The sequence below is a fragment of the Drosophila sulfurigaster genome, chromosome X, assembly GCF_023558435.1.
Source record: "Drosophila sulfurigaster albostrigata strain 15112-1811.04 chromosome X, ASM2355843v2, whole genome shotgun sequence".
Lineage (NCBI taxonomy): Eukaryota > Metazoa > Arthropoda > Insecta > Diptera > Drosophilidae > Drosophila > Drosophila sulfurigaster.
This window is the reverse complement of record NC_084885.1, coordinates 2,223,854-2,244,445: the sequence shown is the minus strand read 5'-3', so window position 1 is coordinate 2,244,445 and position 20,592 is coordinate 2,223,854. Positions and strand designations below refer to the sequence as shown.

The 20,592-nt window shown below is 36.4% G+C and overlaps 2 protein-coding genes across 5 annotated transcripts; both read left to right on the top strand.

Moving 5' to 3' along the window:
- Window positions 1–2,110: 2,110 nt before the first annotated feature.
- On the top strand, window positions 2,111–14,124 carry LOC133848659 (serine-aspartate repeat-containing protein F-like). 3 transcript variants are annotated; one of them, XM_062284311.1, is made up of 6 exons: window positions 2,153–2,241; window positions 3,745–3,825; window positions 9,043–10,947; window positions 11,013–11,148; window positions 11,564–11,758; window positions 13,641–14,124. In XM_062284311.1, exons 3-6 carry the CDS (start codon window positions 9,073–9,075, stop codon window positions 13,868–13,870), a joined length of 2,436 nt encoding a protein of 811 aa, XP_062140295.1. In that variant the 5' UTR covers window positions 2,153–2,241; window positions 3,745–3,825; window positions 9,043–9,072; the 3' UTR covers window positions 13,871–14,124. The 3 variants fall into 3 exon arrangements, with proteins under 3 accessions (XP_062140296.1, XP_062140295.1, XP_062140294.1); XM_062284312.1 differs by lacking the exon at window positions 3,745–3,825 and having other exon boundaries at window positions 2,111–2,241; XM_062284310.1 differs by lacking the exons at window positions 2,153–2,241; window positions 3,745–3,825 and having other exon boundaries at window positions 8,817–10,947.
- A 188-nt stretch (window positions 14,125–14,312) lies between these two features.
- LOC133848658 (putative leucine-rich repeat-containing protein DDB_G0290503) lies at window positions 14,313–20,334 on the top strand. 2 transcript variants are annotated; one of them, XM_062284309.1, is made up of 2 exons: window positions 14,313–18,108; window positions 19,881–20,334. In XM_062284309.1, the coding sequence occupies exons 1-2, from the start codon at window positions 14,422–14,424 to the stop codon at window positions 19,899–19,901; spliced, it is 3,708 nt and encodes a 1,235-aa protein (XP_062140293.1). In that variant the 5' UTR covers window positions 14,313–14,421; the 3' UTR covers window positions 19,902–20,334. The 2 variants fall into 2 exon arrangements, with proteins under 2 accessions (XP_062140293.1, XP_062140292.1); XM_062284308.1 differs by lacking the exon at window positions 19,881–20,334 and adding an exon at window positions 19,444–19,879.
- Window positions 20,335–20,592: the final 258 nt, after the last annotated feature.

Genomic DNA, 20,592 nt, shown 5'->3' with positions numbered 1-20,592 from the left:
CGGACGGACAGACGGACAGACAGACAGACAGACAGACAGAAGGACATGGCTAAATCGTCTCGGCTGTTCACGTTGATCAGGAATATATATACTTTATGGGGTCGAAGATTACTTCATCTGCCTGTTACATACATTGCAGGCACAAAGTTATAATACCCTTTTACCCTTTGAGTAGCGGGTATAAAAATTTATTTAAATATCACGTTGTAATTGACTAAACCTTTAACAACTTTCGAGTGTGAGTTAATTCACTTAATCAACTCTGCATTAACTTAGTTGAAACTTGCTCTAATGCAATGCGCTTTAAAACATAATGTGCCTTTTGGCAGTGTGCAAGTACATGTTAGACTTCTGCCATTGTTTCAGTAAACAAGTTGTGTCAACTGAAGAGCTTGTGTGGTTGTTTATTGAGGAAAGAATGGACCCAATTTAACTATATTCTGCGGCTTGTGCAACTAATCCCAAAGCTGAGGGTTTTTCGCTTAAATAATTTATATTATGAGTAGTCGCAATATGATGCGCCCCGCTGTTGATGACACTTGGCATTCAGTCAACCCAGAACCGGACAGAGAACTGAGAACTGAGAACGAAGAAGCAAACGGGGAATGCCGGCGGCACCCTGAGGCGTTTTAGTGTCCAGAACCCCATTTTGTTGGTAGCCAAAACAGTTGACACTTTTTTGGTCGGCCAGCTGTGATCGCATCGGGCGCTAAGCAGTCGACAAAATCCGCTTAAATGCCACATCCGCTTTGGGGGATAAAAGCAAAGAGTGAAAGAGAGAAGGAGAGAAAGCCCAGCTCTATGGCAACTAAAAAGAGTGTTGCATACTTTCGAGCGCTTTAGCTGCCTAAAACGGTCAACAGAGGGCGCCTCAAGGCAATAACATTCAAATGTGGGCGAGCGGGCGCACATTTCGAAGCTAACACACAGAGACACACGCACACTTACATAGATGATATTCTACTTGGAGAGACTTGAATAACACATACACACATACACATACACATACATATATAGCTGACATATCTTTTGTTTGGGTGCCTTGACGCCCCCGGGGCCGCCCAAGCTGCAATGCAGTTGGCCATATTTTCATTTCTGACCGTTGTCCAAAAATATTTCGCAACACTGTTGACCAGATTTCAATTGCTGCGTGTGTCTGTGTCTGTGTCTGTGTGTGTGTATGTGTGTTCGTCTCCAATGAAAAATAAAAAACACTGTTAGGGTCTTTAATATCAACGCTTGACACTCGCCCTCTTTGTCCTAGTTGCCCCCAGTGCCAAAGTCTGACGCCACGTTTTGTTAGCGCAGCAATTGAAATTTTGTTTCGTTGTTGGACATGTTAATTGGGTTCTCTCTTCACACTAATACGTTGTAGAAGTCTGCCTCTCAGCCTTCTCAACCCTTTTAAATACTACAATTATATACACATATGTACCCAAAAATAAAACGCGACATCGACTCAATTTAAATGCCAAAGGTCTCTATATGAAGCGTGTCTAGCGAAAGTAATACATAAATAAATGAAATTATACTGCTGAAGCAAAAAAAGAAGAAAATCAAAAAAAAAAAACAATTTTTAAAAAGTTAAATAAAAAACTCCTTTATTTTTATATTGTTTATTTTAAAGATTATCTTACATTAAAAATTTAAACAAATGAACATCATACATTAATCGATGATATTTTATGAGAAAATGTTAGATATGAGAAATTATAATTTATTAATAAATTGAAAATTAAAAATATAATATAATAAATTTTTATTGTTTACTGCAAATATTTTATTGAAACAAATTCAATATTATAATTCAAATATTGTATATAATTAATATATATTATTATATATGTATAATAAATTGATGAAATACTCTATAAAAAAATTATAAATGCATACAAATTTGACTTTTTCTTCTTAAACATATTAACTTAGCAAAAAATAAAACAATCAAGCACAATATACTATCATAATAATATAATATAATATATATTATTTATAATAAAATAATTGAGATGTTCATATATAATTGAGCTTAATAAATAATCCCATTACTCATGTTATTTTTATTTTCCAAACAAAATTTCCAGATTAAAGCACACTTGAATTCTTGTGTCACTTGAGCATTTGGTTTTTACAAGCGAGTAAATTTTTATTTCCCATTTTTGTGAGAAAAAAAACCTGAGGAAATTATTCTAGCGCCGTCGAAAAGTATTAAGACAACTAATTGGATTAAAACGGAAACATGTGAGTAAACATCTTTACAATTTAATAACAAATTATTGCTCACTTTATTTGCGCCCTTCTTAACATAATTTTGTAATTTATTGAGAGCACAACGAGCGAGGAGAGATATTACATATTTGTAAACAACTACTTTAGTTTCTCACATAGTTCTTCTGTTGAAATCTTTTTTATAACAGCCACCAAGAGCAGTAAAGAAAGCCAGAAGAATACATCTTAGTCCAATGCACTGCAAAAAATGGATACAAAATATAGTTTGTTTTTTTTTTTTCTTAGTACTGAGAAATTTAGTCTAAAAGAGCATCAGCAGAAATCTTAATGTTGAAAAGTATAGATTTCAATAACATTTAACATAAAACCAAGTTATTATTGATGAGAGTAAAGATCGTATTCTTTTAAGACCACAAATCTTATTATAAGATAAAAACAATATAAATGTGTTTTTACCATTTATTTTAATTTTATTTAAAAAGCACATTCAGTTATTCACAATTATATATACATATGGATGTATATGTTTTTGAACACTCTTTTATTTATTTATCTATCATCGCGAGTCGCGTAGCATTTGAACAATGGATCTAGATCTACTTACACACTACAATTAAGAAAGGCTTACGACAACTCGACCAACTAAGCTATGAATGAAAGAATAAAAGAAGAACATAAATTTCAAAGTAAGATTTAGATAACCAAGTTTAGTACACTGACAAAAAGGCCAAGTTCTTAAAATCATCAAAAAATTGTGTTCTTGAAATAATAATAATTTAAGAAAAAATTCTTAAATTCTTAAGAAGTCTTAAGAGAAAAAATCCAAAAATTTTGGATAATAAGACCAAAAGTTCTAGATTTATGTTACAAAATTCTGTCATCCATCGAAATTTCTATAAAGTTTATAACTAGTAGTAAAAAAAAAATAATAAAATATAATCCAATATTTTTTTATAATAAGATTTTTGGTCTTAAATTTATAGGATTTTTTCTTCTTAATAATAAGAACTTAAATGTTATATATTAAATGTTTTTGAAATCAAAATGAGTTTTCTAACTTTTTCATGTACTAAGACAAAAAAATAAATTAAAAACTTATTTTTCTGTGTATGAATTCAAGAATTTTATAACCTTTCGATAATTTGGCATATTTGAGACTAAAGTTCATAGTTTTAGTATTTGTTATTAAGGTGGTTTTATTTTAAGAACACATTTTGTAAGACAAATGTTCGTGATGTTGGAAACTGTTTTTTCTTTAGTGTATATTGTACAAAATCTTCTTAAAGGTGCAGGGAATCGAATCTTGGGAGCTGTTTTGATTTGTTTGTTTCATTAACCAATAAAAAATCAACTCAAAACTTAAGAATCGAGTACACATAGATTTTTACGTCAGATTAAGAATCAAGCACAATAAATCATTGAAGTAGGCATTGATTAGTGTATTAGAGCTAACAAATCTATATAAATCATTCTAAGCTGTTTGAAAATTTCAAACTTTCTTTTTGTGCTGCTCAGCTTGCGGATTAGTGAAATAAAATTGATCAACGAATTGAAATTTGCCAAAGAATCTGATTCAAGATTGAACCTGAAATCTGAGTAACTATTTTATTGCTAACATTTCTTGTTACATATTAATATTCAACTTAAAATATGCTTTACAAAATCATACTTTAGTTAACATACTTTCCATGCACCAAGAAACTGTTTTTCTGATGCAATCTGTGCTTTTTTCCTTCGCCTTTGTGTGTGTGTGAGAGTGAGTGTGTGTGTGTTGTCAACACAGTGATCGATTTCGCCGATGCTAATGAGCTATTCTTTGTTTATTCAAGCGCGTAACATTCGCTTTCAAGTTCCGTTTGGAGCGCAATGAAACCGTTTTACGAGTAGTTTTCACTTTGTAACGTAATTCTTTTTTGTGTGTTTCCCCATCCAGTGAGCTCTTATTGTTCTTGGTTGCTGTGGCAACTGTGCGAACCACACACACACACACACAAGAACAAAACGCGATGAATAATAATAAAACAAAATAGCGACAACATCAGCAGCTGCAACAACAGCAACAACAACAACAACAACAACAACAAACCAGAATTCGTTCTGTGCTCGCAAGTGCAAGTGCAAGTGTATTGTTCCCTCTACCAACAACGACTTTGAGTCATACAAAATCATATACACACACAGACAATCAAGCATGCATATGTACATACATACATACATGCATGCATGTGGGTACTATGTATGTGTAGATTGTATCCCAGTCTGTTGGCAGCAACGTCGCTTTGTGCTCCATTATGTTCGCCTGGCAAAATTGGAGCATTTATTGTACCAACAAAAAACGCATAATACGCCAGACGGACTGCAAACAAGCGTGTTGTACTTGTGCTCTTGTTTTTGCATTTGCTTTTCTTATTGTTATTGTTATTGCTATTGTTATTGTAACTCCTTGCCAGATACACAACAATGCGAGCACTCTCAACTAAATTGACCGGCTATCAGCTACCCTCTTAAGCATGTATTCCATGCGGAACAATTGATTGCCTTTATTAATTTATATTTTTAGTTTAAATAACATAGTACCATGTATAAATATTATTTAACATTTTGTTTTATTCACTTTTATAAACAACTCTTCGTAATGTTTTCATATATCCGTTTATTTTTTCAAGTCTTAGCTCACAAGCTATTAAATGAAATCATAATTGCTTAACTTCAATTCAAAATTTCCATTCATACACCGTATGCTGGGTATAACAATAGCTGAGCACGAGAGCCAACATGAGAGAGACTGTCAATCATCGGTACAGCTTTTCGTGCTTTCACTTTGTACAAAAGCTTTATGCTTAACCGAGACCGCAACCAAAAAGCTAGTGAGACGTTAAACCACAGACGATACTATTGCCATCTTACTCTAACACTTTACTTGCTATACATTGTACGAGTGTTTTTTTGTTTGTCTGATTGCTTGCAGTGGGCAATGCCAATTACCTTAGTCTTTTTTCCGCTTATGTACAACAACAGCAGAGAGCATGAACAACAATTGGTTGGGGAAACATAGAGAGAGAAAGACAGACAGAGAGAGAGAGAGAGAGAGAGAGAGAGAGAGAGAGTGACAGACAAATGCAAAACACTATTTAGGTCGTCGTTGTGCTTTCGTTTGCTGGTCGCCTATTGATGCATCTAGGGCAAGTTCCTAGAATGTTCATTCCAATAAGCCACCATGGCCGTTGCAACATCGCAAAAATGATAAAATTGATGGCAGGCGAAATTCATAGAATTCACCCGAACTCAATAGGCGCCCAGAGTTAAATGGACAGATATCGTACATATGTACATATACACAATGCGAGAGAGACAACGAGCTAGCGAGTGGTGCTTAACAGGCCGACGAACTTCACAAATCGCTAAGAGCGATAATGTTTGTTTTGAGGCCAAACATGTCTGTGCCGACGACAACATCGCGTCATGCGCGTCGCAAATTCATCAGGCGACCAGCGGCAATCCGGCAGAGGCGAAAATGCACAGACACACACAAGTCGCACAGCAGAATCTCGAGAGACACAGTGCCACCCCCAACCCCACACTGGGGCAATATCGAAATATAAACCATGGCCGAGTGTGTACGGGCCAGGATGATGCCCAATCACATATGGCCGCTTGTCGCAACGGACTCCACATACGGCCAATGCCAATGCGTCGTCTCAAAAGAAACGGCGGGCTGGCTCCCCCACAAGCTCCACACACACGCGCCAAGCGTACGGCTCTTTTAACACTTTCGTTTTCTTGTTCCAACCAAACGCTGGCCGCTAAATAGGCGCACAGCGTTCAACAGCAACGCGTTGCCAAGCAACAGCATTCCCCCTCCATAAACCAAAACAAAAAAAAAGCAAAGCAACACGATAAGCGTGCACACTTGCTGCTGCAGTGAAAGCAAGAGCGAGAGCGAGAGCGACAGTGTGCTCTACACTTGTTGGCATTTTGTTAGTCAGTATGGTTGTCTCACTTGTGCATGCTAGCATGCGCTATCTCTCTCAGTCTGGCGTGCGCACACTTATGCCAAAGCTTTAATTTGCAACTTATTTTAGTTGCTTGCACATACATACATACCTAGATATTTATGGTACACGTTATACATACAGACATGCACGTGTGTACATATTAATGTTTTGCATATGTAAATGACAAGCGATGGCAATGTCCTTGTATAAAAAACAGTTTTTGTGCACAGGCGCACAGTGAGCGTCAACAGAAGATGCCCCCAAAACCAGAACAAATATTAAGTACACATTTCATTGCTACTCTGCTCTTGCAAGCAAACGCGTGCTCTCTCTCTCTTTCGCTCTCTCTCTCTCTGTCTGCCTCTGCATGTATGTACATATGTAGCTTTTAGCTTTAGCTTTTTTGTTAGCTACAAACCCGCCGAGTGGCATGCAACGGCACAAGCACAAGCACAAACACACACACTCGCACACACACACATACATCTGGGGAATTGTGAGGGAGTTGAAAAACTTTCGATGCTGCTGCTTCAGTTGCTTTCTGTGCGCCGGTTCAAAAATCGACTGACTGAAGGCCCCTGAATTCGTGTGTGCACGCGATATGGACGAACGTTGGCCGAACGAACGACTTCGTTGCGGTTGCTGCGACCAGCTTGCGAATTGCTTGCGGATGCGGATGGTCTTCTCTTCTGTTGATAGCTGTCCCAATGGTGCAAGCGCAATGCTCTTGCTGCTGCTGCTGCTTCTGCTTCTTAGTGTTGCGTTGCACTGCATTGCGAGGCAAAACTCATTAAATGGTATTTTTAATTAATGCTAAAGCAGGCAGACATCACATCCCCTTGCTGCCCACATCCCCACCACTTTCCTCGTTTTCTACGCTTTGCTGCTTCTCCACAATACAAACTCGCACACACACACACACACACACACACATACAATGGCGCGTGGCAGCAGCCAATTAGTGAAAAATGTTATCCTCCCCCCTACCGGGCAGCACGCCAACTTCCCCCGATTGGCCCAATGGCCACCCTCTTCATTAGCTGCACACATTTCGACCTACGCTTTTTGCAGCGCATCTTCTTCTATCCTATTACGTTGGCATCGTCTTAATTAAAAAGCCGGCAACGCTCGCCCACAAAGCCTCCACCACCACACGGCGTATATTTTTAATTGCTTAATTGGAATTGCGTAGCAATTAACCAGAGTAAGCGGGAGTCGTCGACGACGACGCGTCGTCTGCGGCTATTGTGGCTAGCAGCTCGTCTCAGCCATTGCGGCTCCATTGCCAATGTATTGGCTTCTGGCTGTTGCTGGGCAATTAAGCTCACACACAATTCAGCTTAGACTTGCGTCACAGCACACAGCAGCATCCGTTCCGGGCGGCATTCGTGGCTCAAGGTCATGGTGCCAGCAGCAGGGCCCTGACAAGCAGCAGACACCACGCCTAGATACGCCTCAAACTCAGCTAGCCTAACAGGCGCACAGCTTGTGAGAGAACAACGCCAAGGATAACCGCCTCACGACCTGCGGATGCTGTGTCCTGCCATTGTGCCACGCTGTTTACGTGCTCTCGTGCTCTCTCCGGTGTCCTTGGCACGCAATCCAACGCAAGCTTACGGTACGTTTCCTTCAGTTGAAAAGAGATAACGACGGGAGAGAAAGCAGCGAGACAGGCAGAAAGAGCAAACAGCAGAGCAAGTAGTAAAAGCTTTCGTCAACCATCTCATGCACTTTCATTAAGTCACCATTTAATTTGGAATATATGTAAGTCATTGGGGATTTTAGTGTATCCCTAGGAAATACCCTTTACATTTTCCGGAAGGGGTAAGATATAGAAAAATAAAAGAATATAAATATATGAGATACATATTCTTCATCAGCGGGAAAAGCCGAGTCAATAAAGTCATGTCCGTCTGTCTGTTGGCTCGTATGATAAACTGGATCTCAGAGACTATAGGAGATCGAGCTATACTTTTCTATACCAGCTACCCAGAGGGTAGAAGGGTATTGTAACTTTGTGCCGGAAGGAAATGTATGTAACAGGTAGAACGAGGCATTTCCGACCCTATAAAGAATATATATTCTTGATCAGCGTCAACAGCCGACACGATCTTGCCATATTCGTCGGTCTGTCTGTCCGTCTGTGCGTATGAACACCTATTTCTATAAGAGATAGAGTTATAATTTTGTCTACAGCATTTGTTAGGTTTGCACGCATATCAAGTTGGTTTCAAGTTTTTGCGACGCTATTCTTAAGGGTGAGAATATTAAATGTGTTTTCCACCCAGAGAGTGCGCATTAATTTAGCAGTAACTTATTTACTATTAGCTAACTACCCAAAGTTTGCATGAGCACAACACTCTTTACAATTTTTCCGTATTCGCCAAAACCCTGTTCAATGAGATTTTAATTTATATAAATGAATTTATAAACCTAAGTTTGTGTACCGAAGAAGACAAAGGGGAACGCTTTCAGATCATCCAATTTATTAAAAAAATACATAAGTAATATTACAAATCAGGCATTACCTCCACACATCAAAATGTTGAGAATGACGATGTAATCGAAAGTACCTCTAAAATGCACATGAAATTACTTTTTCTGAGCATCGTGCGTCCGTTCTGGCAACTTTAGTGAACGATGATAAAGATTCGGAGACTTCCGAGTTCTTTAAATTGTCTAATAACGACGATCGCAAACTAGAGCATTCTCCTTCAGGAGAAACTTTAATTTTTAGATGCATTGTAGGCACAAATCTTTGCAGAGCTCTAAAGAAAACAAAAGTATCCCTGATGCTAACAGCACTGTTGTCTCTAAGCTATCTGCAGATCCACATCGTCCCATTGTTATGGAAATCCTGACTAAAAACATCGATAATTCAGATGAGAAAAATTCTATTACCACTATGAACCGACACGAAATAACTCCTGAGAATCGTGCGTCTGTTTTGGCAACCTTAATGGAAGATGATACGGACTCTGAGAATTCGAACAACATCTTTAAAACTTCAGAACTTACTCCCGATGATCGTGCGTCTACTTTCTCTAAGCCACCTGCAGATCCACATCGTCCTATTGTTGTGGAAACCCTGACTAAAAACATCAATGCTTCAGATGTTCAAAATTCTATTAGCACTGTGAAGCGCCACGAAATAACTCCTGAGAATCGTGCGTCTGTTTTGGCAGCCATAATGGAAGATGATACGGACTCTGAGAATTCGAACATCTTTAAAACTTCAGAACTTACTCCCGATGATCGTGCGTCTACTTTCTCTAAGCCACCTGCAGATCCACATCGTCCTATTATTGTGGAAACCCTGACTAAAAACATCAATACTTCAGATGTTCAAAATTCTATTAGCACTGTGAAGCGCCACGAAATAACTCCTGAGAATCGTGCGTCTGTTTTGGCAGCCATAATGGAAGATGATACGGACTCTGAGAATTCGAACAACATCTTTAAAACTTCAGAGCTTACTCCCGATGATCGTGCGTCTACTTTCTCTAAGCCACCTGCAGATCCACATCGTCCTATTGTTGTGGAAACCCTGACTAAAAACATCAATACTTCAGATGTTCAAAATTCTATTAGCACTGTGAAGCGCCACGAAATAACTCCTGAGAATCGTGCGTCTGTTTTGGCAGCCATAATGGAAGATGATACGGACTCTGAGAATTCGAACAACATCTTTAAAACTTTAACTTCAAACTCGGAGCATTCTAGCAACATCTTTAAATTATCCCATTACGACGATGGCAAACTAGAACGTTCTGCTTTAGGAAGGAGTTTAATTTATAGTTGCGATTCGAGCACTCAGTCTTTGAAGAGCTCTGAAAAAAACAAAAATATCCCTGATGTTAACAGTACTGTTGTCTCTAAGCCATCTGCAGATCCACATCGTCCCATTGTTATTGAAGCCCTGACTAACAACATCGATAATTCAGATGAAAAATATTCTATTACCACTATGATCCGACACGAAATAAGTCCTGAGGATCGTGCGTCTGTTTTGGCAACCTTAATAAAAGGTGATACAGATTCAGACACCTCAAACAAAATCTCAAAATCATCAGAACTAACTTCCGAGAATAAAGATGATACAGACTCGAAGTCTTCTAGTAAAACCTTTAAGTTATCCGATAACGACGATCACAAATTAGAACGTTCCGTTTCAGTAAGGACATTAAATTACAACTGTGATTCGGACACTGAATCTTTGAAGAGCTCTGTAGAAAGCTCTTTGGCCCTTCAAGCAGTCTTGGATACACAACGATCAGAAAGATTCCAATGCTCCAATGTTTCAGTGGAGACTATAGCTGATAAAGAAAGCTACGCTTCGAATTCACAACCCTTGAGGGATCCTTCGACAGGAGGCAATATTGATATCTGCAATAAAACTACTGAGTGTTGTGTATCCACTTTGGCAGATTTATTGGAAGATGACAGATATTCTGAAAGTAGCACTAAATCATCAGATGAAGATGAAGAGAAGCAGCTAAAATATTCCGACTCAGTGTCAATTGTTATAATTGATGACACTGAAAGCAGCGATACAGAATTAGAATCGCCGAACAGATATGAAGCATCTATAACTTATCCCATTGAGATTTCATATGCAGAGAGCTCTTTGACCTCTCAATCCATATCGCATTCACAGCAATGCCAACATATCTCAGAGGACTCTTGCACTTCCGAAGCATTATCGACCGAAAACGAGGATAAAGTAAGTGTAATGCTTTGATCCCTTCTATTTTTTTAACTTTTTATCTTTGCATTTAATCGCTTTAGGTGGTACAAGAGAACAACGAAAGTTTTATGCAGCAAATATCAACTCTCGATTCCATTCTGGAAGAGGAGGAGGTGTCTTCCAAATCAGTAAGCGGAACAACTGCACGCTCAACAACTGAGGAATTCCATCGCTCTGGTAGATATTAAGTATTATTTTTTGTATAAGTCATCTACATTTTGGATCAATTTAAATGATTATTGTTAGTTTTACAATAAATAACAACAAGTAAGATAGCTAAAGAAATACCCGCCTCGCTAAAGCAACTCAATTGAAATTGTTACATAAATAATTTGAGGTATCATAAATAATGCATATTTTTGTATCATCAATATATAATACTCTTAGTATTTTTTCGGTATATTAATTTTATATAATATATATATTAATATATTAATTTTGCAATCTATAGTTGGTTGTTTTAATCACATATCACTTTCTCATTGTTTTACTTTTATTGCAATTGGTTAGCGGGTAGCCCATCACTGTCAGCTGTAGTTTTTTAACTTATCTTTCTCTTAGTTTACAATAATAATTTTGATAATAATCGCAGGAAATATACAGAAATCGGATGGATCGAGCCAAATAGAGCAACGAAAAAAAGAAAAGGCAGATGCCTTAGTTTTATGTGAATTGTCACCTCGTCTCGCGATTTTCGCTGAAAAAGTGAAGTTGCAATCATGCGAAGAAAAACTTGAGGATTCAATATTACTCGATAATCCACTGGCTCAAAGCAGCATGATTCAGTGTAAGTTGTCAATTTCAGATATGTTCATAGAGAAAAATGTGCTAAATAAGTGCGAGTATGCTCGACTTTGAGATACAACTACTAGTGCTGAATTATTCTAAAAATATACCAAGAATTGCTTTATTTGGTATAATAACATACTATTGCTATTCAAATACAACGTAGATTATAAAATATACCAGATTGTCAGTCGAAGCAACTAAGAACCGATTGCTGCAGCTTTTTATACCCGCTACCCATAGGGTAGAAGGGTATTATGACTTTGTGCCGACAGGAAATGTATGTAACAGGTAGAAGGAGGCATCTCCGACCCTACAAAGTATATATATTCTTGATCAGCGTCAACAGCCGAGACGATCTAGCCATGTCCGTCTGTCCGTCCGTCCGTATGAACACCTAGATCTCAGAGACTATAAGAGAGTTATAATTATTTTTTCGACAGCATTTGTTATGCTTGCACGCTGATCAAGTTTGTTTCAAATTTTTGCCACGCCCACTTCTGCCCCCGCAAATCAAAACAAGTAAGAAAGCTACAGTCGAGTGTACTCGACTGTGAGATACCCGCTACCCATTTTGAATAAAAGAAATATATTTTGCGGTATTTTCTCAAAATATACCAAATATACTGCAAAAATACTAAATATATACCAAATGGTATATTTGGTATATCGACATAGTACCGTATTCAAAATATACCATAGACGGCACAATATACTAGATTGTCAGCCAAAGCAACTCAGACCCCTAGTAAGTAGGCGTTTTTTGCCCATACAAAAGTATTTCTTTGATAACTTCGACAATTTTTATCTGATCGCAACCAAATTTTCAGAAATCATAAATACTATAGTTATTATTGTACATACCAAAATTCGAAACTCTAGCTTTAAAATTACGCTTGTTATTCAATTTTTTGATTTGCGGCGGCGGAAGTGGGCGTGGCAAAAATTTGAAACAAACTTGATCTGCGTGCAAACATAACAAATGCTGTCGAAAAAAAATTATAGCCCTATCTCTTATAGTTTCTGAGATCCAGTGTTTCATACGGACAGACGGACAGACACACAGACGGACAGACGGACATGGCTATATCGTCTCGGCTGTTGACACTGATCAAGAATATATATACTTTATAGGGTCGGAGATGCCTCCTTCTACCTGTTACATACATTTCCTGCCGGCACAAAGTTATAATACCCTTCTACCCTATGGGTAGCGGGTATAAAAATCGAATAACAAAGGTATGTACAATAATAACAATAGTAGTTATGATTCCTGAGAATTTGGTTGCGATCAGATCAAAATTGTGGAAGTTATTAAAGAAATACTTTTCTATGGGTAAAATCGCCTACTTACTAGGGGTTTTAGTTGCTTTGGCAGACAATCTGGTACATTGTGCCGTCTATTGTATATTTTGAATGGTGTACTATATCGATACACCAAACATACCATTTGGTATATTTTTAGTATTTTTTTAGTATTTTCGGTATATTTTGAAAATAATACCGCAAAATATATTGCTTTTATTTAAAAACGTTAGCGGGTGCACTCGACTGTAGCTTTCTTACTTGTTTGGTCTTATGAAAGTATTTCTTAAATAACATTTACAAGTATAATCTGATCGCAACCAAAAATCGCGAATTAATTTCAAAATTACTCTTGCTATTCGAATTCGCATACGGACAGACAGACAGTCGGATATCCTCTCGGCTGTTGACGTTATACATATGTATGTATATAAATATTATATACATATATTCTTTCCGGCAAACATAATGTTATAGTGCCCTTCTATCTTTTGGATAGCGGGTATAATCAAAATCATGAACAGCAAAATACTAAATTTTGTATCAGGAAATTGATCAAATTTCTCTCACATACTTAGCTGACGAAATGAATCGATCATTAAGTGCGGCCAAAAAGCAAATCGATGAACTAAAACAGCTACGACAGCGCAATTCTAAACAATATGAAACATGTCGAGAACGCACTAGAGAACTGGACGATCAATCAATTTTGGAAATGCGGACACAATTGCGAGCAACGGGGAAATCAATTAAGCATTGCAAGGGCGCAAATTGTCAAACTGAAAAAGCAGATAACCGAAACAAATGACGCTAAAGTAGATAGAAATACTTTGGAGCAATATGAAAATATTGTAGTCAAGTCGCAGCAAAAGATGCTTACTTTACAGGTACAAAAAGATGCTTCTGAACTGAAGCTGGCATCGCAATTAGCCAAGGCCGAAAGAGATCTGGAGTTGGCGCAAAAAAAATCAAGAACTTGCCAAACAACAACTGGAAGAAATTAAAGCACAAGTGGAAAAACTGAAAGAGGAACACCACAAAGAAGTAGGAGAGCTGCAAGAGCAAAAGGATGCGCTTGAAACCGAAAATGAGGCGTATCTTAAAGATATCTCTACTCATTGCGAATTCAAGAGGAAGGTTGCAAGTCTGCAAGCAGATCCAATCATTAGAAGTAGAATTCAATCTGAAGGAAAGTCAGCTGTAGAAATTGAGAAATTGAAAAGTGATTTAAAGAAATCTCAAGAGCAGTTTAAAGTGTTTAAAGAACAATTGCAAAAAGTGTCACTGGAAAAGAAGGAACTGCAAAGTGACAAAACTGAAGCAGATTCAATCATTAGAAGTAGAATTCAATCTGAAGAAATGTCAGTTAAGGGAATTGAGAAATTTAAAGGAGATTTAAATAAATCTCAAGAGCAGTTCGATGTGGTTTTAAAAGAATTGCTAAAAGTGTCACTGGAAAAGAAGAAACTGCAGAGAGACAAATATGAAGCAGATTCAATCATTAGGTGTAGAATTCAATCTGAAGAAAAGTCAGCCGAAGAAATTGAAGAATTGAAAAGAGATTTAATGAAATCTCAAGAGCAGTTCGAAGTGGTTCAAAAAGAATTGCTAAAAGTGTCACTGGAAAAGAAGGAACTGCAGAGTGACACAAATAAGATAGAATTTGAAGAAAAGTTAGCTAAGGAAATTGAGAAATTGAAGGATGATTTGAAGAAATCTCAAGAGCAGTTCGAAGTGCTTCAAAAAGAATTGCAAAAAGTGTCACTGGAAAAGACAGAATCTGAAGAAAAGTCCGTTAAGGGAATTGAGAAATTGAAAGAAGATTTAAATAAATCTCAAGAGCAGTTCGATGTGGTTAATCATAAGTCGCTAAAAGTGTCACTGGAAAATAAAAATCTTGAGGATGACAAAGGTAAGGCTGAAACATTCAAAAGCCATGGATTTAAATCAGAAGTTGAAGACATGGAGAAAATTAAATTCGATTTAAAGGAATCTGAAAAGCAGTTGAAAATGGTTGAAAAAAAATTGCTAAAAGTCTTTCTAGAAAAGGAAAAACTCCAGGATGATAAAGTTAAGGCTGAAACAATCCTCAAAAGTAGAATTCATAATGAAGAAAAGTCAGCTGAAGAAATTGAGAAATTGAAGGATGATTTAAAGAAATCTCAAGACCAGTTCGAAGTGGTTCAAAAAGAATTGCAAGAAGTCTCACTGGAAAAGAAGGAACTGCAGAGTGACAAAGATGAAGCAGATTCAATAATTAGGAGTAGAATTCAATCTGAAGAAAAGTCAGCTGAAGAAATTGAAAAATTGAAAAGAGATTTAATGAAATCTCAAGAGCAGTTCGAAGTGGTTCAAAAAGAATTGCTAAAAGTGTCACTGGAAAAGAAGGAACTGCAGAGTGACAAAAATAAGACAGAATTTGAAGAAAAGTTAGCTAAGGAAATTGAGAAATTGAAGGATGATTTGAAGAAATCTCAAGAGCAGTTCGAAGTGCTTCAAAAAGAATTGCAAAAAGTGTCACTGGAAAAGACAGAATCTGAAGCAAAGTCCGTTAAGGGAATTGAGAAATTGAAAGAAGATTTAAATAAATCTCAAGACCAGTTCGATGTGGTTAATCATAAGTCGCTAAAAGTGTCACTGGAAAATAAAAATCTTGAGGATGACAAAGGTAAGGCTGAAACATTCAAAAGCCATGGATTTAAATCAGAAGTTGAAGACATGGAGAAAATTAAATTCGATTTAAAGGAATCTGAAAAGCAGTTGAAAATGGTTGAAAAAAAATTGCTAAAAGTCTTTCTAGAAAAGGAAAAACTCCAGGATGATAAAGTTAAGGCTGAAACAATCCTAAAAAGTAGAATTCAATCTGAAGAAAAGTCAGCTGAGGAAATTGAGAAATTGAAGGATGATTTAAAGAAATCTCAAGAGCAGTTCGAAGTGCTTAAAGAACAATTGCAAAAAGTGTCACTGGAAAAGAAGGAACTGCAGAGTGACAAAGATGAAGCAGATTCAATAATTAGGAGTAGAATTCAATCTGAAGAAAAGTCAGCTGAAGAAATTGAAAAATTGAAAAGAGATTTAATGAAATCTCAAGAGCAGTTCGAAGTGGTTCAAAAAGAATTGCTAAAAGTGATACTGGAAAAGAAGGAACTGCAGAGTGACAAAGCTGAAGGAGATTCAATCATTAGAAGTAGAATTCAATCTGAAGAAAACTCAGCTGAAGAAATTGAGACACTGAAAGCAGATTTAAGGAAATCTCAAGAGCAGTTTAAAGAGGTTAAAGAACAATTGCAAAAAGTGTCACTGGGAAATGTAAAAATGTCAGTGCAATGTGAAAAAGGGAAAACTGAAGAATTCGGTGCTTCGTCTGGTGCGGCTCTACCGAATGAACTAAAGCAATTGAGCCTGACGAAAATTACTAAGCAGTTACCTAATCTGCAGAAAGAGTTGGTAAAGACGCGAAAGCAGCTGGAATCGATGAGTCAACAATTGACAGATTTGTCGGGCGAAAACCAAAAGCTTCGATTGATTAAAGTAGACGACATCAGGGAGTCCACGGAAGCCGTCAACGAACTGTTGGAAAAAATGAATGTTACACAAAAGGAATTCGAGAAAGTGCGCCAAGAATTGCTGCAATCAAACGAAGAAAACAGTCGTTGGTTGCTTTCCATGAAGGAAACGAGCAACGCGTCTTGCCAAGAGGTTGGCGCCGATTTTCAGATTGAATTAACAAAGGCCAAGCAGCAAAGAAATACAATGGAAAAAAGACTGTTCGAACAAAGAATTGAAAATAAAAAATTGAAAAAACAGTTGCGACGATTTAAGGTAAACGAGCGAAAAACAATAGAACAAAGCAGAAGCCGCAAAAATATAAATATCTGGAAGAAGAGAGCTGAAATTGCACGCGAAGAGACGCAGCAAAGTTTTGCGTACACAGACAAGCTCAAGGAGATACATGATAAAGAAATCGCTAATCTGCAGAGAACAATGGATGCGCTGCTTACGCAAAGAGATGAGCTTCATAAGGACAAAGACGTACTAAACGGGGAAAAGATGGCGATGGAAAAGAAACAGAAAGATCTCCAAGAAAGAATCTTGCAGTTGAACGAACAATTGAAGAAGAAATCGAAGCAACTCAATGACTCGCAGCAATCGAATGTGAGTCTGAGCGAAATGATGGAAAGCCTGCAATTGGATCAATCGGTGCGAGACCAGAACGAGGTGAAGGCGAAGGTGGATCGAATTATTATTCAACATAGCCTCCAATCGATGACGGCCGCGCTCCAGGTTGCGAATACAAAGCTGAAGAAATCCCAATGCGATATTCAATGTATGGAAGAGAAAACTGCAGAGTTAAATTTAGAAATTGGCGGCCTCAATCTGAATATATCACAGGCCAAAGTGCGTGAGACAGCGCTTAAGGAATCGCTTGAGAAGACCAATCAAAAGGTATGCGAACTCAAGGAAAAAATCAAATATGCACGAGCGCAATGTGAAGAATGCGAACATAGCAAGAGTTTGATTAAAATGCTTAACGCCGATTTAAATAAACTGCAATCGAGTTACGATAAACAACATTTCAGCATAAACACAATGTCAACTCGTATGCAACAACTTCAAAACGACTGTCAAACTTTGCAGGATCAAAATCAGGGATTGCAACAATATATTGACTCTGCAAATGAACGCGAGAAAATACTTTATAAATCGCTCGCAACGATCAACAAAGCATTCGAATTGGAGCGTGCGAATAACAGTGCGCTTAAAATCGAATTAGAAACTAATCAGATCACTTTGGAGCATGTTCGCAATCAGTCTACTAAGCGATACGGTGATCTTCAAGCGCGTTACGACGCACTCAAATTGGCAACAGATGCCGATGAAAGGGAGCATGTTGAAAAGGTCGCTAGACTTGGCGACAAATTGCGTAAAAAAGATATGTCGAACGATCTTTACCTTAAAGAATTAAATTATTGGAAAAGTCAGGCAGAGGATTTGAAAAACGAAATCGAGCGTCAGAAACAGATGCTGTCACAGGCAAATAAATTTGTGAGTCTATAAATCATTTTATTGTTTAAGAAATCAATTTATTATTATGTACTAATTTTTGTAATTTTCATTCACAAAATACAAAATAATGATTATATATTGATTTTTATGATTTTCTTTATTAATAATTATGTATGCATTAAGCTATCAATAACGAAAAGTTATTTATCACAAATGTTGATTTTTGTTGTGGATCAAAATAAGAATCGCTTTTATATACTAAAGATGTCAGAATGCTTTGAGATGCCCATTTCAAAAAAGTAAAATAGCGATAGTTTATCCTTTTAATAAATAATAAATTCTGAAATATCGTCTTCATCCGGTATATCGATATAATTTTACGTTGAAAATATATCGATCACTAAACGATGCATCTTTCTGACTGTTTCAAAAATTTCCTGTAAGCACAACATTATAATTGCCATAAGCACAAAAAGAATGAGAATCTAGTAACTTTATGTGTAAAAAGCAAAATGCGATATCTCTGACCCTATAAAGTATACTACGTATACATATAATCTTGATAGCATCAATAGCTAAGTCTACTTATATATTAAGAATTAAAATTTCATTCAAATGCCGTTTTATTTTGATAAACAAATCAAATCAAAGAAGTAAGAAAGCTACAGTCAAATGCGCTCAATTGTATTCAATCGTCGTATTCCTTTTAAAATATACCAAAAGGCTATATTAATATAGTACTACATTCAAAATATATCATACAGTGCAAAATATACTAGATTGTCAGCTAAAGCAACTAGGAACCATAGTAAGTAGACATTTTTGTCCACACAAAAGTATTTTATAAATAACTTCTGCAATTTTGATCTGATCGCAACAAAATGATAAAAACTTTAGTTATTATTGGCTGTATCAAAATTAGATTCCGAGATCTAGGTGTTTACACGGACGGACAGACAGACAGACGGACATGGCTATACCGCCTCGGCTGTTGGCACTGAACAAGGTCATCAATATATATACTTAATGGAGTCGGAGATTACTCCTTCCGCCTGTTATATACATTTGCTGGAATCACAAAATAATACCCTTTGGGTAGAGGATATACAAATCATACATTATTATTTTGTATTTTTTTTTATAACAAATTATGATTACTTTTGACTTTCCAAAACTATTTGAAATAAATATCTATTGTTGAAAATCATAAAAATTATAATTTTAAAGATCCCGATCGAAATGCACAGATTTTCCTGAAAAGATCTTTCTTATTATAATTTTTAAGTCTTTGATTTCTTCATTTAAAATTGACAACCATAATCATTATTTGCGGTTTCTGATTATTTTTTTATTTCTATTTTTATTGGAAACCAGACTCAGACAGTTTTCTCCGGTTGTGATCCAGACAACAGCTGCTAACTGGAAAAAAGAAGGAATCTTGAAATAAATACACAAGGAATTTCTAAATTGGTTTTGCCATAAGTTTTATTTACCGCATCCATGAAATGCATAAAATGTGGGTACGAGAATGTATGTTATTGCTGGAACGATCCATTTAGTTGTTGGTTGTATCTCGAACTGGGCAACGGTATTGTATAATGTTTATCAATTTAATTATGTTTTTTTTTTTTTGTTTTGCATGTTTTGGTTGCCTTATTTGCGGTTAATATATATTTGTATTTTTAATATATGTGTATAATATATGTATATATGTATATAAATTTAGTTAACATTAATTCATTTAATATACTCATATGCCATTCGGTATTCACTTCAACTATTCTTGCATTCTTTGTTTTCTTTTTTTCTAGCGTGTCGCAAAAATGGAATAGTAAATATTCAGTCACTAGATCGAACGATACGGCGAGATATTTCAGCAATTTCTGCGACAACAAATTAATAGCTTTAATACACGTCTTTCCAGCTGGAGTTTCGTCAGTTTTGCCAATACATTATCATTATCATTGTCTTCCTTTTTTTTTGTTTTTGTCTAAATTAGTTTTTAAGTAGTTTTTGGTTTTTTCTTTTTATTGTATAAAAATTCAGTTATTCATATTATAAAATAAAAAGAAGAAAAGTTGATAATTGAAGGTAGGGATGTGTGTAGTTATGGAGTGGAAATGTAATTGTATATATTGTATGGATCTTGGATCGAATGGCAATCGCTGAATTCCATTTTAGTCTTTGGCACATTTCGTATTGTTTTCATTTATCATTTTTGTGTGTGTGGCGTGTTCCAAAATATCTCACAATCGTAACTGATATGTACTTTATGCTTGATCTGATCTATATATGGTGAAATGGTTAAACAAGTTAGCCAAGTTAGTTTTCGAAATGCATAGAGAGAGAACCAGAGAAGCGCGAAAGCAAACGAAATCAACAAAAATACAAAAAAAGCAGCAAACATAATATATGGACATATGGGAATGGGTTTGTCGTATTTATAGCGAATATCATCTCATACTTTGCATTAATCTAATGTTCGTTTTAACTGCGGCAAATGCAACATTTTTGTGCTCTCGC